General features: G+C 50.2%; 1 protein-coding gene across 12 annotated transcripts in view; it reads left to right on the top strand.

The window, feature by feature from the left end:
- Positions 1-19,156, top strand: part of PTPRT (protein tyrosine phosphatase receptor type T) — a 1,149,770-nt gene that overhangs the window by 1,091,792 nt on the left and 38,822 nt on the right. For 6 of the 12 annotated variants that reach the window (XM_070801694.1, XM_070801700.1, XM_070801698.1 and 3 more), the window contains 6 exons: positions 2,588-2,664; positions 10,289-10,325; positions 11,616-11,713; positions 13,984-14,043; positions 14,969-15,085; positions 17,633-17,787. In XM_070801694.1, coding sequence (XP_070657795.1) covers positions 2,588-2,664; positions 10,289-10,325; positions 11,616-11,713; positions 13,984-14,043; positions 14,969-15,085; positions 17,633-17,787 — 544 coding nt within the window. The remainder of the gene's footprint in view (positions 1-2,587; positions 2,665-10,288; positions 10,326-11,615; positions 11,714-13,983; positions 14,044-14,968; positions 15,086-17,632; positions 17,788-19,156) is intronic. The other 6 variants (XM_070801706.1, XM_070801705.1, XM_070801704.1 and 3 more) reach the window with 1 other exon arrangement.

Raw genomic sequence — 19,156 nt, 5'->3', positions numbered from 1 at the left:
ATAGGAAACTTGCTTAACCTCTGTGAGCCCCAGTTTCTTCATCTGTGAAATGGGAAGAATATTACATCATTGTAATATTAGCATATAAGAGTGATATTAGCATAATAGTCTGTAGAGCTATTTGGGGAAATATATGATTGTAAAGCCTTCAGTGTCTGCCATGCACTCCAGAAAGATTAGCTTCAAATTCCTTCCCCACATCACAGCCTACTGCCCCACTCACCCACAGAGATAACTTACACCTCCTTCCCTGCCTCTGGTCGCTTCCACGGAAACTCCTCCCTACGAGGAGTAAGAAATGTGTCATCCAGTGTAGCTCAGTGTCTAACATGGTGCCTGGCACACGACGGATGCTCAGTGAATCATTGTTTATAGTGGTTAGACTCACTGAATGTTTATTATTTTATTTATGGCTGTGCTGGGTCTTCAGTGCTGCTCACGGGCTTTCTCTGTTTGCGGTGTATGGGTTTCTCGACGCAGTGACTTTTCTTCGCAGGCTTTCATGGTTGTGCTCGGGTTTAGTTGCCCTGCAGTATGTGGGATTGAACCTGTGTCCCCTGCATTGACAGGCAGATTCTTAACCACTGGACTACCACGGAAGTCCTCACTGAATAATTTCTCACTACCACGGATGCAGGGTGGTAGCCCCAGCCTGCTTGTCCATCCTGGATCCCATTCTTTGCCTTCTCCTGCTCAGCCTTCCATCACAGGGAGCTAACCCCTCAGGTTGTGTTTCTCACCACCTCTTGACAACTGGCCACTAGCTCGGTTTGGCCAGTGATGGGCGCTGGTGTTGGAGATTGTTTAAGGTGGGAGAAAGGAAAAAGCTGGGGTGTCTCTCCCCTCTGTCCCCATCACAGGTACCTTCCTGAACAGCCAGGGAGTCTCTTCCTTTTCTCCAGCTCCCACCAGAGAGGCCACCGCAGCTCCAGCTCCCACAGGTGTCCCCTTCCCGGGCTCCGGGGCCCTCGCCTCCTCCCTCTGTCCCACCTTCCCTGGGGAGGCAGTGTCTCCTTGTGAGTGTTTATTTCCGAATTACTCCTCCCTCCTCCCTTTGGCCTCTCAACTCTTCCATCACCTAGGTAACCACTTCGCTGTCGTTAACGCCTCTGCTGTGCACCCATGGAGAAGGAAATGGCAACCCACTCCAGGATTCTTGCCTGGGAAATCTCATGGACAGAGGAGTCTGGCAGGCTACAGTCCCCAAGGGGTCGCCAAGAGTCAGACACAACTGAGCGACTAAGCACAAGGATCCTTGAAGTGCTTACTCCTATCCTGCTTAGACTCCTCTTGGGAATCAGGAGTGTCTGAGCTCAGAGTTAAGAGAACCTCACTCTCCTAGGCTCCACCATCCACTGACCATGTGGCCCATCAGCCCTTGGGAGCCTCAGTTTCCTCATTTGTAACAAAGGTTAACAGCATCCATCCTGCTTCTCTCCCAGGTCGTTGTGAGAGTCCAGAGAGATAATCCACTCACCTGCTCACCAAGTCCTTATTGAGTACCTGTGCAGAGGATAGAACAGGGAGCAAAGCACGCTGTGTCCCTGTTCTTGGGGGTTCCGGTTTGTAGTAGCAGATATGCTTATAAACTGCAAAGTTCGGGAAAAGGCCCACAGGATAAGCTGACCTGACTTCATAGACCCTGTGGGTGCCCAGAGCTCCCCAGTCCACCTTTGGGGACCCCAGCCCTGCCAGTAGGTGCAGCAACACTCGGTGATGTGAACCCAGTGATGGGGACAGCAAGCTGAGCCTCTCCCCCCGCCAGACCCAACCGGACGTTCTGTTTGTGTGTCTTTTAGCGTGTCGGAGCTCACTTGAATTAACTGTAAAGGATTAGCCTGATTCTTCTGCTGAAGAACGTTTTTTTTTTTCCTTAATTATTTTTATTTGGTGTTATTTGAAGTAAGCGTGCCATTGACTAAAGCCTGCACATCTTGTTTATGCCTAGATTGTGTTTAAAATGGTATTCTCTGTAACACGATTTTTAGTTATTGATGACCTCTTTTATATTGACTTAGTCAGCTTCACTTGAATGATAGTATTGATAACAATATGTGGCTGACAATCTGTTTGCAGTAATACTCCAAGAGGCAAAAGGAAAGCATTTGTACATGCGTAGAAAATAGATACATTTGCTGGTTTTAAGAAAACATGAAAATGGAGCATTTTAATCCTGATCTCACTTCCCGAGACACTTGCAGAGTGTTTTCATGTGGTCTTTCCTGCATTGTCCTCTGCAGAAGGCATCTCTACCTGCTTTTAATGACAAAATCTCTAAGATTTAAAGAGACAGGTGACTCTCCCTAGAAAGTAATGACAAAACCAGAACCAGAAGGGCAGGTGGGAAAAAAGAGGAGCATATACAGGCCCTTTGTACGGCAGAGTAATCTCCCTGAGCCTCAACTTCCTCATCTGTAAATGGGGATGATAACTGAGGGTGATGCCAGGGGTTCCAGGAGAATGTGTGTCACTGGCATGATGCCTGGTGTGTGCTGATAGATAGATGGTAGCTCTAAAGCAGGCAGGGCTGGCTCCTTGCCCGAAGCCCTCGGATCACTCACCCCCTGGTTTTCTGCTCTCTCTGCAGATGACCATTCTCGAGTGAGACTGCTGGTGCTGGATGGAGACCCACACTCCGACTATATCAACGCCAACTACATCGATGTGAGGCTCTCCGTGGGGCTGGGGGCTGGGTTCTGGGTGGGCTGCAGCAGACTCAAATCTGTGACTCTCCCCCCAGCCAGTCCCCTAGACAGTGGCCCTCCTAGAGCAAGTCCACAGGGTCTGGCTCCTCCCTGTGACTCTTGTAACCCAAGTTGATTATCCGTCTTAAGATGTACCCATTTTCAGGCTGGCTAGAGTGGTCTGCTCTGTGGAGCCCAGGGCTGACAGCCTTGTTCATTCGCCCATTAATTCTTCAATTTTAAAAAAATTTTATTTATGTATTTGTTTGCTGTACTGGATCTTCGTTGCTGTGCAGAGGCTTTCTATAGATGCAGCAAGCAGGGGCTACTCTCTAGCTGTGGTTCGGGGGTTTCTCACTGCAGTGACTCTTGTTGCAGAGCCCAGGCTGTAGGGCTCACAGGCTTCAGTAGCTGTGATGCAGGGACTTACTTGCCCATGGCATGTGGAATGTTCCCAGACCAGATATCAAACCTGTGTCCCCTGCTTTAACAGATGAATTCTTAACTGCTATACCTCAGGGAAGTCCCGTTAATTCTTGTTTGTCTGTGTGTGTGTTTGCCTATTCATTCATTCATTTGAAGGTACAGCCGTTTATGTAATGAAAATTTCAGAGTTGGATGCTTTGGGAACCAGAAAGCTAAAAATGCCATGTTCTCTACCTTCTAAAACCTTAGCGGGAAGATAAGCTGTGCACATCAATAATTCCAGGGCAAACCAGAAAGTGGGTGTCGTAAGTTCAGATAAAATGCCTCAGGGATTCAGAGGTGGAGGGGAAAGTCACCCTTCCATCAGGAATGCGAAGTGAGATGTGAACCAAAGCTTTAAGCACAGGTAGAATTTAAAATCAAAGAAGGGGGAGATGGGCCTCTGGCCAAAGCACTGCACAAGCTGCGATGTGGCAGAGGATATGGCACAGCAAAGTGTGAGGGGAGCAGAGACTCTGTAATGAGAATAGAGAAAAATAAGGTTGGCGCCGGACCATGGATGGTTTGTGATCAAACATGGGAAGTCGGACTTTATTTTGTAGGCAAGAGGAAGCTGTGGAAAGTGTTTGATCAAGGATGTGACCAGTTCAAAGCTGAGCTGTGGGATGGCTTATCTTTTACTGAGGTTAAGGCAGATGAGAGAGAAGAGGGTCTGGGATTAAGACCCCCAATTAGGAAAGGGGCCGCTTCAGTGTTCCAGAGAACATGGAGGAAGGGATTAAATACAACAGGAGCCGAGACAGGTGTACATGGAAGTGAGCGAGTTTGTAAAAGGGAAGTGTGGTCACTGGGGCCAGAGAGACATCCCAGCAGGACTGATGCAAGCCAGGCTTCCCAGGGCCTCAGCTGGGAGGCCCAGGAACCTTGATGAAAGGCTCAGAGCTCATCCGGGCCCTTCTGACTCCCAGGTGTTTTTATAGACAAGTGATACGGTACTGCGGCAGGCTTTAGAATTTCCCATAATCTAAGCTGAGCCAGATAATTCACTGATTCAACAAATATGCATTAAGCCTCACCTTAGACATTTACCTTTTGCCCTCTGATATATTCCATGTCTTTCCCCATTCTGCTTTGCATTGCTGGTGTGTATGTGGGCAGAGGGAGGTCGGTAGGGGGGAGGCGTGGGTTACAGAGAGGAGAGAGAGCTGACCCCTTTAAGGAAGGTGCCGTGGGAGACAGGAGGGTGAGAGGAAGGGAGAAACCATCGTATTTCTCCACCTCTTTTGCTTCCTGGGGTGGCAGCTCCAGCAGTGGCTCCAGCTTCATCCACCAGGACCACCAGGGTGGTCCAGCCTCAACAAGGTGGCCCCAGCTCCTGGGCTCTGGCGGCTTCTCCGTCTCCCATTATACCTGCTGGTTCTAGGGATGGCCACAGCCTCTTGCTATTGCCGATCTCTGGGTGGCCCACTGTTCTCTGTTTTGCATCTGAGCTCCACCATCACCTGTATAACCAGCTCCCTGAACTGAATTCCCTCTGTCTGAAATGCCTGGTGTGGTCCCTAGATCCCCCTGCCCTGGACGCTGGCTAACAAAGGGCCTGGGTGTGGTCAGGAGCTGGGTCTGGAGCTTCCGTAGAGGTCTAGATAGACACAGCCTCTGTCACGAGCAGGTCATGGAAGGGAACAGAGGGTCAGTGGAGGGACAGAGAAGACACCAAGCATAGGCTTCCAGCACAGTGCTAGCAGTTCAGGGTTGGGGGGACTGCCCCAGGTGTGGGCCTACTCTATACTCCAGCAGAGTCATGATTCCCGGGGTCGCTATGGGGATGCCTGGCAGGATTCGCCCTAGGTAGCTATCGGGCTCACCCCTTGGCCCGAGTTTCCACCCAGCCAGAAATGCAGCCCTCCAAAGGGCTGACTGCCCATGCTGGAATCATTTATCCAGTTGGATCTTGACGATGCATTAAAACAACTCCATCTGGATAATGAGCTGAAAGGGCCAGCCCTGCCTAGGCCTCCAGACGCCACAGTTCCGGTGTCATCCCACTGGCAGGCCTGTCTCACACCCGAGGATGCACTGGCCACTTGAATCCGTTATAAATTACCAGTCTGGAAATAAATATCATATCCGGGTCCCCGGTAAGTAACAGATGCATGAGTACAGAGTGAGATAAATGCATTTTGGATGCAAACCTCTTTCCCATTGCTCACAGACAGATGGAGGCAGGCCCAGGCAGGTTTGCGGTTGATCTGTGTGCTGTGTAGGTGGGACTTCAATGAACTCAAAGTTCTTTTAAGGTTAGGAAGTTTCTGTACCAGCTCTTGGCAGATGCCCGGAGGAGCCCCGAATGAGCAGTCCGTTTCCTTTTATCTCCAATTGCTAGAGTCTGGTCGTTGGCATGTTTTCTTTCAGGGGACCATATGGGTTCCAGGAGCCAGAGAGGCTCTCTGGACTCGGGCGCCATGTGTGGACAGGCCCGCAGCAGGCAGGCGTTCGTTCCATATGCATTTATCAAGGTGGTGGCCAAGGCAGACTTCTCCACGCTGGGGACACAGCCACGAGCCAGCCCATTCCAGCCCTGCCCTGCTGGAGCTCTCATTCAACCGGGCAAACAGACGGGAAGCATGTAAATAAACAAAGACTTTGGTGTTAAGTGCCCTGAAGACAAGTAAAGCAGAGAAAGCACTCCCCCCCGCCCCCAAAAAAACGAAAAAGGTGTCAGGATGGACTGTCAGTGGACGTGACTGCTGTCCCAGCAGAAGCCTGGATGGGAGGGGAGAGCAAACCCCTGGGTTATGTGGGGACAGACACAGCTGACGCAGTCCCAGGGAAGGGCCAGCGCTAAGGCCTGTGGATGGAAACATGACAGCCAGCAAGCGTGGGGAGAGTGGGAGGAAAGCTAAGAATATTGCTTCAGGGATGAAATGGGAACCACAGGGGTGTTGGGATGGGCAAACCAGGCTTAAGAGGTCCATTCAACCGCAGTGAGCTCACAGAGAACACTTCTCTGGCCTCCTTAGTTGAGTCCACTCCCCGGCGGGGCTCCCCAGAGCCCTAGATCTTTTCCTCAGTGGCCCTTATCTCAACTTGTTGACGTCTACAAGCTGCTTAGAACCTGAGCCCATATTCATCTGGTCCACTTTTGTATCTCTAGGGCCTTATACCAAGTAGTAGATGCTCAGTTAATACCTGTTGATTGAATATTGAAGGACCGAGTGACCAAACGAACAAAATAGCGAACCCAAGTCATGGAACCTCCACAACTGAAGTGAATGCCTTGCTCAGAATTCCATCCCATTGATGTTGAAGTGCGTTGTGAGTGAAGTGAGAGTGTTAGTCGCTCAGTCGTGTCCGACCCTTTTGCCAACCACATGGACTGTGGCCCGCCGGGATCCTCTGTCCTTGGAATTCTCCAGGCAAGAATACTGGAGTGCACAGCCTTTCCCTTCTCCAGGGGGTTTTTCTGACCCAGGGATCAAACCCAGGTCTCCTGCATTGCAGGCGGATTGTTTACCATCTGAGCCACCAGGGAAGCACGTTGGAATCGTCCAGATTCCATGCATTTTGTCTTCTGCCTTTTGTCTGCCAACCGGGGCATTAAAGGAGTGCCCCAAGCTCACCTCAAAAGATGTGTTCATGCATGTATGCCACAACCATCCTTTGCTGAAAAAGCTGCACCCAGCTCTGGGTAGCCTATCCAATGGCCCAGAAAGAGAAAGTATTAAAAAAAAAAAAACTTACTGTAACATACATTATAAGGGTGTTGATTGGGCATCTCCCAAGCCCTGCAGGACAGCTCAGGAGGAGAATTCATTTGAAGTGCAGTGTGGGAAGCTGGGGACGTAGGGTACCTGGAAGGGCCTCAAGAGGGTCAGCTGGGAATGAGTCTGGAGACAAGGATGGAGACAGGTGATCAGTCCCACGCTAAAGCACCTGGACGTTATTATATAGGCAGCAGGGAGCCACTGCAGGCTTAAGTGGAGAAATAATAACAATAATAATAATCAGGTGGGCATTGGGATGTTTACCCTGGCAGGAAGCAGACGGGCTGTGGGACCAGATGGGAAGGTAGGAGGCAGGGAGGCCAGCGTAAGGCCTTGGCCCAGATCAGGGAGGACGAGGGCTGGAATGATGGTGGGGATGACAGAAGACCATGGACTTGAGATACCCCGTCTTTCCACACTCCAGGGTACTATTTTCTAGTCCCAGACTTACTCTGGGAAAACTCCCAGAATCTGTTTCTCCTGTGATCCTGAAGAGCACGGGCGGTCTTGACTGGGAGGAACAGAGCTCTCTGCCTCTGATTGTCCTCCCCACCTCTCACGGCTCAGAGAGGGCCTCAGTTACTACATCTGGAGGGAGAGCAGAGAGAAGGGAATGATCAGAAGGATCTCAGAATCCCTCACGGCCAACGCAGACTTTGAATCGTGGTAGGCACTCGATAAATGCTTTCCAGATACACAGTAAAATAATAATAGCAAGGGCGTATATGTTAAACTCTAGACTACTGCCTGACACATGGTAACGGCCATCTATTAACTCACTTAATCCTAACCGCAAGGCTATAATGTAAACGCTGTTATCCCCGTTTAACAGCAAAAATCAATTAAGGCCCAGGAGGTTAAGTAACCTGCCCCAGACCACACAGCCTGTAAGGAACAGAGCCAGGATTCACACCCAGGCTATTAAATTCAGAGTCAGCACATAACCACCATGCTATGCTGCTTTTCTTTCTGTTTTAACCATTTATTTTATTGAAGTTACTGCGTTGGTGTTCATTTCCGCTGCACAGCACAGTGACTCAGTTGTACAGCTCTTTATGTTCTTTCATATTATTCTCCATTATAGTTGGTCACAGGGTATTGAATATAGTTCCCTGTGTTCTACAGTGTGTATGTGTGCCCCATGGGCTGCAGCGGCCGGGTTCCTCTGCCCATGGAATTTTCCAGCCAAGAATAGTGGAGTGGGGTGCCATCTCCTCCTCCAGGGGGTCTTCCTGACCCAGGGATCAAACCCGCCTCTCCTGCATCTCCCGCACTGGCAGGCAGATTCTCTGCCACGAGCGCCTCCTATACAGTAGGACCTTGTTGTTTCTATATACATAAAGAAAAGTTTGCATCTGCTGAGCCCACTCTCCCAGTCCATCCTTCCCGCACGCCCTCCCCCTTGGCAACTACAGGTCTGTTCTCTGTGTCTGTGAGTCTGTTTCTGTCTTGTAGATGTGTTGGTTTGTATCCATTTTGGATTCCACATACGTGACATCATATAGTATTAGTCTTTCTCTGACTTACTTCAGGCCTCCCTTGTGGCTCAGCTGGTAAAGAATCCACCTGCAACGAGGGAGACCTGGGTTCAATCCCTGGGTTGGGAAGATCCCCTGGAGAAGGGTATGGCTACCCACTCCAGTATTCTGGCCTGGAGAACTCCATGGACTGTATAGTCCATGGGGTCACAAAGAACCAGACAAGACTGAGCAACTTTCACTGACTTCACTTAGTATGATAATCTCTAGATCCATCAAAGTTGCTGCAAATGGCATTATTGTGTTCTTTTGTATGGCTAAGGGGTATTCCATTGTCTAAATGTATCCCATTTTCTTTATCCGTTCATCTGTCCACAGACATTGTTTCCATGTCTTGGCTATTGTAAATAGTGCTGTTATGAACACAGGGTGTATGTGTCTCTTTGAATTATAGCTTTTTCTGGATATGTGTCCAGGTGTGGGATTGCTGGATCATATGGCAACTCTATTTTTAGTTTTTTGAGGAACCTCCATACTGTTCTCCACAGTGGCTTGCTTCAGTTTACATTCCCATCAACAGTGTGGGGCTGTTTCCTTTTCTCCACACCCTCTCTAGCATGTGTTACTTGTAGACTTTTTTAAGTGTAGGCCATTCTGACTGGTGTGAGGTGTTGATTTGCATTTCTGTAATAATTATATGCCGCCATCCTGGTTGGTCTCTCTCAAGAGCTTGTTTATTGGGCATTCACTCTGGGTTTCACACTGTACTAGGCTCCACGAACGATTTTTTAAAACTTAGGAGGCAGTGTTTGTCCCCAAGAAGCTGACAACTTTCCTAAGAAGATAGGACCACTCATACAAAGAGTCTAGGTGGGCGGATTGATTCCTGGTGGTTAATCCAACCATTGTAGCCATGACGCTGGCCTTGGGTTGGGACTGACAGTTTATTTGTTCATTAAACTTTATGACTTGTGTTCTCCTGAGATTAAAAGCGGAATTTCAGGACTTTCCAACAACTTTCCACCAACAGGCTCCGTATTTGGCATCTATATCTGTTAGACATACCCATTCATTCGTTTACTCATTTAGTCATTCAGTTATTACTGATTACATTCAATGTCATGTATTAAATACAGATCTGTCTCCAAAACTTGAACTTCTACCCAATACGATACATTTCCTCTCTGCACCAAGAAAGGGGACCCTCCATGTAGTCCATGCCCAGACAGAAGAGAAAGTCATCCTCAACCTCTCCCCGATGATTAGGCTGATGAGGCACCAGAGTAACCCCACATCAGAGCCCAGCAGGGTCTACTGAAGACCCTGAAATGTACAGGAAAATATCTCTGAATTAGAGAATGGCTTTGTCAGTCTCTGGGTCACACCCACCTGGGGCCCTCTCCGTGAAAGGAGCCTCCGTTCCAAGCCCAGCCCTGTGGCAGACAGGCAGTGCGGCAGCCTTCCCAGCTCTCTTTTTCTAATTGTTACTCACGCAAGGGGTCAGCAGTGCAATTGTTGTTTTCTCTCTGGTGCCCTCTGGGGCCTTGCCCAGTGTTCTGCATGGAATCATGGCTCGGGAAAGGCTTGGTGGTGGGTGATGTCCCACAGAAACCTGAAAATTCCTTCTCCACCTCTTTCTGGGTGTGCCTGGCCACAACTGATGCCCATCCAATCTTGGCTCCCAGTCCATGGCTCCAAGGCAAGCCTGTTTGGGGCCCCTCTCAAGGAACCATAAGAACAGCTAACATTTAGCAGTTGACTCAGCACTTTATGTGCATTAGCATATTTAATCTTCGCCACTTGTCTGGGAAATGTCTAATGCTAGCCTTATTTTGTTTATAAGGAAACCAAGCCTTGGAAAGGATAACTATTAGTACTGGGCCATTTGCAAGCTTAGACTAGAGGCCCTTCACTGTGCTTTTCTCTTCTCATCCAGGGGTACCATCGACCTCGGCACTACATCGCAACTCAAGGTAAGAGCTGAAAGGGCCCTTGCCTTACATGGGGGGAGTGGAATAAGCTTCCACCAGCCAAGACGTTACATAGGAGCAGGGCTGTAGAGGCTCCAGAGGCCTTTAGTTTGCCCATTTGTTTGTTTGGGAAGGAAGGAGGTGACAGGTTCAGCAGTGGAAGTGGGGGAGGGATGTAAGGGAGAAAGGAGGGAGGTGTCACTGGGAAATGGTCAAGAGAGATTGGACCAAAAGCACGCCTCAGGCACATGCCATCAATACCCACCATCCCCAACTGGAGCTGATGGTGCCTTATCTCCTCAATGGCTGTACACCTGGAAGAGACAGGATGCCGACTCTCCTCGAAAGCAACTTACTAGGGTGTTATCAGATCTAAAAATTACTCTCCCTCTCAAACTGTTCTGGGAGGAAATCCTGTGGGTGATTATATATATGGGCAATGACATATATAAAGATACCTACCCTTCATAGTGTTATCTACTAGGAAAACAAGTGAAAAATCTTCAGCGCCCAACAAATGTTAGATTAGTTAAATTGTGATACTTCTATATTATGGAAAATTATGCAGCTATGACAAATTTCATGGTAAGAATTTTTAAGGGCATGGAGAAATACATGTAGTAGGTAGAATGCTTCTTATAATAAATACATACATACATATTTATATAGAGAAATGGCATTCCAAATTTTGTATCAAAAGGATGTATTACTCTTATAATTTTAAAAACAATGAAGGCCCAGGACATTAAAAGAGAAATTTCCAAGGAAATTGCTTTGGACTCTCAGATCCTATCTCCCATTTCTTTTTTCTTTTTTGCCCTGCTTTCTGCCCAGGCTCCAGGCAGATGCATTTGTCAAGCTGAGAATTGGGCCTCTTCCGTTTGTGTTCTCAGCATCTGACTCCTGGTGGCTCTTCTGCCCTCTAACCCCACCCTCACCTCAATTTCCTTCCCATTTCTCACTGAGGATCTAGAGCCCAATTTTTGAAAATTCCCTTAAGCTATGTTATTTACCCCAAATACAAGATGGTGGCTTGGTGGGAAAGTGGAGCCTCTGGGAGGAGTCTGAGCAGGAGGACAGTGAAGAGGAGAAGCTGCGGACATGCAGACCCTGCACGTTGGAGCGCGGCTGTTCTCATGCCCCAGTTTCAACTACTTGGGTGTCCGACAGGGAAGGCTGACCTCACTGTTATTCACCCATCCAGAGCCTTCACTGACCAGCCACAAGGGACAAGCCTCTTGTCTGTTTCCTGGCAGTTTCAGCCTTTGACCCTGTCCCGTTCTCTGTTGGCAGGTCCCATGCAGGAGACTGTAAAGGACTTCTGGAGAATGATCTGGCAGGAGAACTCGGCCAGCATCGTCATGGTCACAAACCTCGTGGAAGTGGGCAGGGTAAGCCCCTCCCATGGGTGCCTGGATAGAGGATGCTGGCTGGCGAGCCACTGCCCAGCATCTCTCTGTTCCAAGCACCTCTCGTTTGCATTTCACCCTCATGGCCCCTACGAGGGAGAAACCCTCCCTCCTGTTCACACTCGAGGAATAAAGGTCTCTACCCTTAAAACCCCACCCCCACCCCTTTCCCCACCCTCACACTCTGCTGATGCCATCATCTCGTAGACTGAGGAAATCACAGCCATCAGATGTGAACTCTCATCTTCACACTGCAAAGCTGCATTCTACTCATGTCTACAACCATCTTCTCATTCTTCCCCTCTATTATTGGGCTGGACCTGGCTGTTTCTGTTGACCTTCAATGGTAGACTATTGGCTCTTTCTTACGGCCCAGCCTCATATGATAAATCCCAGTGCCCTGAATCACAGATTCCACTCAAAAATTTCTCATCCTTCCCCTCTCACTCGGAAAGTAATTCTTTCCCATTGCTAGATCATTTTCCTCTGCATGCAAACATCCTGAGTACCTTCCCCCTTAAAAATGGAAAACAGGCAAACGAAACTGCTTCCTCTTGTCCCTGCTATTCCGCCCAACCCTGAAGACCCACACACAGGTTCTGCTTCTTCACTTTCGTTCTCTTCCACCCACTCCAATAGCTGTTTCCTCCATCCCAGCATCGTCAGTGTCCCCAGCATCCTTCATGTCGACACATTCATGCCTCTTCTCATGGCACTCAGTCTCTCAGCAGCATCTGACCCTCTGTTCCTCGAAGCTTTGACATTCTTCAGGGTCCAGACCTTGGTCTCTCACTCTGTTCATCTTGACTCTCTCCTCTGTGGTCCTTAGCGACTCCTAGGGCTTAAAAATGGGACTGCTCTTGCCAGTTCGCTTTCATCTACTTGATGTGGTGTGGGTGGGCTGCTGGGTTTAAAGGCAGGGTGCACAGACGCTAGAATTAAGGAGGACTCTTTACTTATCACATGCGCTAACTAAAGAGTACGCAAAAAAATAAATAAATAAATAAAGAGTGCGCAGGTAAGTTTGTGTTTTGGAAAGAACCAGATAATCCAGTAAAATTAAAGGAGTCCCAGCCTCCAAGATAATGGGCAGGGGGAGGATCTGGGCTGTCAGTCGTAATTCACGGCTGTGGACATCTCATGACCTAACAGGAGTTTAGGGCCAGAAGAGACTTTGTTCTTGAGCCCACTCTTATTGAGTCCATTCCCCAGTTTTACAGATGAGGGAACAGACCCCAAAGGGTGGAGTAACTGCCATAAAGTCATTTAGACAGAACCTAGCCACTGTCTCTTGACTATTGACTCTCATTGTAGAGGTCATGATCAAGACCGCTCCCCAGGGACTCTGGCCCAGGGAGCAGCTACTGTGGACCACACATCCAGCCCAGGATTTAAGAATTCGGGGGCACATTCTAGCCTGTTCTACAGATGTCCCCACTGGAGACAGATTCCCTTGATTATGAGTCTGATTTGATTGGGGGAAGGGACAGGAGAGTCCTCTCTTCATGGAGTTCCGAGAAGGAGCTGAGTTCTCTGCCAGACACGGGATATGCATTGTGTCACTTCACCCTCCCAGCAGACGTCCGGGACGATGTTCCTGGTCATTATTCAGATGGCCTGGCTTTGCGTCCTGGCTCCCCCACCCTTACTGACAGTTGATCCTGAGCCATTTTCTTGGGTTCCCTCTGCTTCCGATTCCTCATCTGTAAAACGAATAGGGCTAATGATATCTACTTCATCAGAGTATGGTAACCAGTCATTAAAGTAATCTGTGTAAAGCATTCATAGAAGACTTAGTCAGCAGGGCCAGAGAGGGTAAAAGCCATTAGACAGTGTTAGCTACCGTTTTCATCACAGGAAGCTGAGGCTCAGGGAGGTCTCAGGACTTCCTGGAAGCCTCACAGCTTCACAGCGTTAGAACAAACAGTGCGTCCATTTGCCTCCACACCCTGTGGCACTAAACCAGCATTTCCCTAAGTGGGTTCCATGGGCTGCTCGTCTGCAGGATGCTTAGCTAGCAGAGGGTTCCATGGTTAAATACGTTTGGGAAATGCTGTGGACTCTTCGCCCCTTTCGGAGAAAGTGCAAAGATGTTAGCGTTAGCACGTTCAAGCAGCTGAGCAGTCCTGTAGCAAAAGCGGCCTATTTAACTTTGTTTAATCCAGCATTTCCCAAACTCATTTGACCACAAAACCTGTTTTTGTTTGTTTTTGTTTCTTTTTTTTTTTTTTTTTTTACCTAACACCTATCAGCACCCAGCGGGACACACTGTGGGAAATGCCACTCTGGGCCGCGCGGCGTCCCCTGGAATGGTAATACTTTTGTTCTTTTAAGGGGAAAACCATCTCTTTCTCCTCCCGCGGCATGTGACTCGCAGCCAGGTGTGGGAGTCGCTTGTTCACAGCGCCTGCACCCACGTGCGGGGCAGAGAGCAGTGGCAAATGTCTTCCTTCAGAGCCCAGCACCTGCCTTCCTTTGCCCAGCCACGAGCCTTTCTCCTTAAGGCCCACAAGCCCCACCTCATGTTAACGTCCCTCTCCCAGCCACGTCCGCTTCCACCTCTGCACTAATTCCCACCTTTTATTTTCATCTCTGCTGATATTACTCAGCTGCCCCAGCCTATCACAGAAAAAGGGCTCTGCCAAGGGCAGAAAACTCGCCACGTGACTTTGGACGAGTCACCAAACCTCCCAGTTTGAGTGTGATGCTCACCTGTACCATGGGGAGGGCTCGCCCAGACCTAGTTGATCTCTTAGTGTGATCATGGGTTTGAAAAGTACCAGGAACTCTGCCAAGGAAGGTACCCCATTTATTCCCCACACCTCCGGCTCTTCCGGTAGCCAGCCTGTCCCTGTGCATTTTGCCCCTCCCCAGCCCTCCCTGGCCAGCTGGGAGGGACTCCCTGGTGGCTCAGTTGGTAAGGAATCTGCCTGCAATGCAGGAGACAGGTTCGATCCCTGGTCAGGAAGATCCCCTGGAGAAGGGCATGGCAACCAACTCCAGTATTCTTGCCTGGAAAATCCTATGGATAGAGGAGCCTGGCAGGCTGCAGTCCATGGGATCACAAAGACTCGGACATGACTGAGCAACTTAACAGTTTCACTTGGCCAACTGGGAGCCCCTTGACTGCAAGTCCACTGAGATTGCCCTTGAGTTTATTATGACGGGAAGGCCAGATGAGACAGCCGCTCATACTTGGCATCCACTCACTCGTACTGTCCCTGTCCTTTCCTGCAGGTGAAGTGCGTGCGCTACTGGCCCGATGACACGGAGGTCTATGGAGACATTAAAGTCACCCTGATCGAAACAGAGCCCCTGGCGGAGTACGTCATCCGCACCTTCACCGTCCAGAAGGTGAGCGGCCCTGCAGCTGTGCACAGCCTGCCCCCACGCCAGCCAGCTTGTTTGCTCATTCAGGACTCGTGGTGACCAAGGGGCTGTTCTGCCCCCATCCTGTACTGGGCACCAGGGGGAGATCAGGAGTCAGCATAGATGTGGACCCTGCTCCAAAGGATCTCACCGCTAGTAGGAAGGACAAATGGAATTCACTAGATTAAGGAATAGAATAAGGACATGTAGTGATAAATGTCACAGAGGAAACATGCCAAGGGGGGAAACACAAATCCATAGGAGGATGAGGTGACCAGGGAGGGCTTCCCGAAGGCAAAGGCATTTAAGCAGACAATGAAGGGTGAGAACGAGCCAGCCAAGGGAAGAGCAGGAGGAATATTATCCCAGGCAGGGGGAGACTCATGCAGAGTCTGGAGGGGAAAGAAAATCTTGACATGTGCTTCTCAACTGGGGGCAACTCCATCCCACCAGTGTCTGGAATCATTTTAGTTATCAAAACCATAGTTGCCATTTTATAAAAACGCCAATATTGATGATCCAAGTGGCCACAGGACTGAGGATGCAAAAGCCTTGGGATGTCAATGCTTTGAGAACTGTACTCTAAGCCTAACTCCACTGCATATCCACGAGGGTAAACCATCATCCTGGTTTGCCCAGGACCACCTGGCTGAAGCACTGAAAGTCCCGTACCCTGGGAAACCCCTCAGTCCTGGGCAAACTTGACCAAGTCACTTAGTCACTGAATGCCAGCTGCCGTTGCCTGCTCCCAAGGGGCATGGCTCCTGTACAGCTGAGGGCAACTCTGTGAAGCAGGGGTAACTGTGAGCTGTTCACAGCCAAGGTCAAGGGAGCTGGGGATGGTGCAGTGGCCCAGGAAGGAGCATCTGGGTGGGCACCAGCGCCTTCTACACAGCCTCCCGACTCACCCAACCATACCCATCCTCCACGTAGCAGCTGCCGTGATCCTCCCCAGGTGCCCATCTGGTGATGCCCTTCCCCTTCTGTGCTACCACCTGGGGATCCTTCCCACGGCTCCCCAGTGCCTCTGGGATGAGGTCCCACTATGGCTCCCCAGTGCCTCTAGGATAAAGTCTGGAGGTCTTAGAGTGGAATAAAAAGCCTTTCAGGATCGAACCCCCGCCCCACCTCCCATTCCCTAGGCCCTGCTGCCCATCATTGCCTGTCTTCCACTCTCCTCTGGAGCTGCTCTGGGCTGTTTGTGATTCTGTTCAGGTACTAGGCTCAGTCCTGTCCCTGGGCCTTTGCCCCAGCTGCTGCTTTGCCTCGGAATCCCTCCATCTCTTCGCTGTGTATCGCTTAGGCCTCAGTGTATCATAACATTAGAAGGACGGACTGTGGAGCCAGACAGCCAGGCTTTAGATTGTAACTTTACAGCTTACTGGTTGTGCAACTTTGGACACATTCCTTAACCTTGCTTTAGCCCCACTTCCCTCATTCCTAAAATAGAGATGATGATATGAGGATTAAATGAATGAATACATTGAACTCATCAGAAGAGTAACAGGCACATAGTTGATGCTTCATAAACATCAGCTATATATTTTCACTGTTAATATGTTTCAAGACTCAGATCAGTCACCCCCCTCCTTCAGGAAGCCTTCTCTGATTTCTCCTCTCCCTAATGGGGTTACACACTCCTTTCTGTACTTTAATGGAATTAAAGGTCCACTTTGGGGCCTGTCTCCCCCATTACACCATGCTCTGTTCCAGGGACAGGGACTATGGTTTTATTTCCACCTTCCTAGTGCCTAACACAAGGCTGGGCACAGATAACCCACCCTGACTATCTTGGAAAAAGGACAATCAAACACCCTTCCTATTCAGCGCCTCTACTATCTGCAGGAGATAGCTAAGTAGAGAAAGGTGGTTGGGGGGCATTTGTCTGTGGACTAGTTGAGAACCGCCCTTTAGCCTGAAGCGGGAGGGGAGGGGGAGGATGGGAGCATGAGGCCCCACCGTCCTCATCAGCCAGAGAAGTTCTGCTTTGCTTTGTTTCACATTTTATCATCCCAAATAAGAATCTAGTTCAGAAGAAGTCTGCCTTTCTGACTTTGAAAGTCATGGAGACTGTGGTAGACAAGACTGGAGAACTGAAGAACACCAGTCCTCTGACACCGAAAGGCCTCGTGTTCCCTTGGAAACAGCTTGAACTTGGAGTCAGAGGCTGCCATCTTTCTGAATCTGTTCTGCTGAATACAAGTCCCATAAACATTTATCAAAAGAGGGTCCTGTGGGCAAACAGCGTGGGTGTTATCAGAGCCCTTGGGAATTCAGCGCGTACGTTAGCGCAGCTCAGGCTCTGAGAAGTCCTGCCGCGGAGCGGTCAGTTTTACTGTATGTACCCCCAAGTTCCCGGATGTGGCAGATGCGGAATCCCTCCAACACCTATTAACCCTCAGAGGGCCTTGTCCTCCCTGAGAGCAGGGAGGCTGGATGCGGCTGCTCGTGGCCTCGGGGCTCGCCGTGGGTGCTGGGTAGGGCGGGGACGGGGGCAGCAGCTGGAGGAACAGAGGCCCGTTCTCTCCTCAGAAAGGCTACCACGAGATCCGGGAGCTCCGGCTCTTCCACTTCACCAGCTGGCCCGACCACGGCGTCCCCTGCTACGCCACCGGCCTCCTCGGCTTTGTCCGCCAGGTCAAGTTCCTCAACCCCCCGGAAGCCGGGCCCATAGTGGTTCACTGCAGGTAAGTGAAAGGCCCCAAAGCGGGGGGCCTCTGCCGCTCTGCTGTCTCGGCGAGGGGCGCTCCAGTGGCCTTTATTCTCTGCTGTCTCGGCGAGGGGCGCTCCAGTGGCCTTTATGCTCTGCTGTCTCGGCGAGGGGCGCTCCAGTGGCCTTTATGCTCTGCTGTCTCGGCGAGGGGCGCTCCAGTGGCCTTTATGCTCTGCTGTCTCGGCGAGGGGCGCTCCAGTGGCCTTTATGCTCTGCTGTCTCGGCGAGGGGCGCTCCAGTGGCCTTTATGCTCTGCTGTCTCGGCGAGGGGCGCTCCAGTGGCCTTTATTCTCTGCTGTCTCGGCGAGGGGCGCTCCAGTGGCCTTTATTCTCTGCTGTCTCGGCGAGGGGGTGCTCCAGTGGTCTTTATTCTTTGCTTTAAGTGCACCCTGCCTGTGTCCCCTCTGTCCAGCCCTTTCTGATGAGACCAGGGTCCTGAGGTCTAAACAACCACAGTAATAGTAGCAGTAGCAGCTTGTCATTATTGCTGTTGCCCTGAGGGCACGGCCTTGGCACTGACAGCATCTGCTCCACACGCACTTCACCCACATCACTTCATTTACTTCTCACCCAACCTTAAGAGGTGGCCGTGGTTATCATTCCCATTTTACAGATGAGAAAACCAAGGCACTGAGAAGGTAGATGCTTCATTAGGGTCGCACAGGTATGAAATGGCAGAACCAGGGTATTAAACGTTTTTCCCCAGATGCTCCCCTTCAGCTCCTTGGTATGGTGGTGGGGTGCCCCCTGAAGTATGCTTTTCTTCATTTCTGTTATTTTAAAAATCCATTTCTGGCCTACAGGATCCTTCATAGAGAGAAAATGGACAGTGTCAGGTTTTACCTTATTATGGAAAAGGGATATTTTCAGCTCTGACCCAGAAAGTCACATTGGGAATGACAGGCACGTCTTAGAATCCTCCTGGATGGAGGTGCAGTGTTGTGTCAAGGGCATCCGGAGTCAGAGGAGGGCAGATGTCTGGACCTGAAGGCCAGCGTGCCCGCTCCCTCTCTCCCAGCGCCGCTCTTTTCCAGTGTGACCTTGGGCCCAGTCCATCTTTACAGACCCTGCATGCTCTTAACTGCATGCAGGTTACTTCTGCCCTGACAGTGCCCACGTCACTCAAGGTCTCGAGCCAGATCAAGGAGAGACGCACGGGCTACAGCTGTCTCAGAGCCCCTTTCTCAGGCGGTCTCCGTGTGCCTTTATCACAGCAGCAGAGCGTGAGTCAGAAACCCCATTTCGCAGATGAGGCCACTGAAGATACTGATCACCCTCAGACTCTGAGCATTCTGCGTATCTCTCTGCTTTACATCTCATGACAGTCCAAGGGCAGTAAAATG

This window comes from Bos indicus, chromosome 13 (genome assembly GCF_029378745.1).
Source record: "Bos indicus isolate NIAB-ARS_2022 breed Sahiwal x Tharparkar chromosome 13, NIAB-ARS_B.indTharparkar_mat_pri_1.0, whole genome shotgun sequence".
Lineage (NCBI taxonomy): Eukaryota > Metazoa > Chordata > Mammalia > Artiodactyla > Bovidae > Bos > Bos indicus.
The sequence above is the reverse complement of the archived record's forward strand: the minus strand, read 5'-3'. Positions and strand labels throughout refer to the sequence as shown.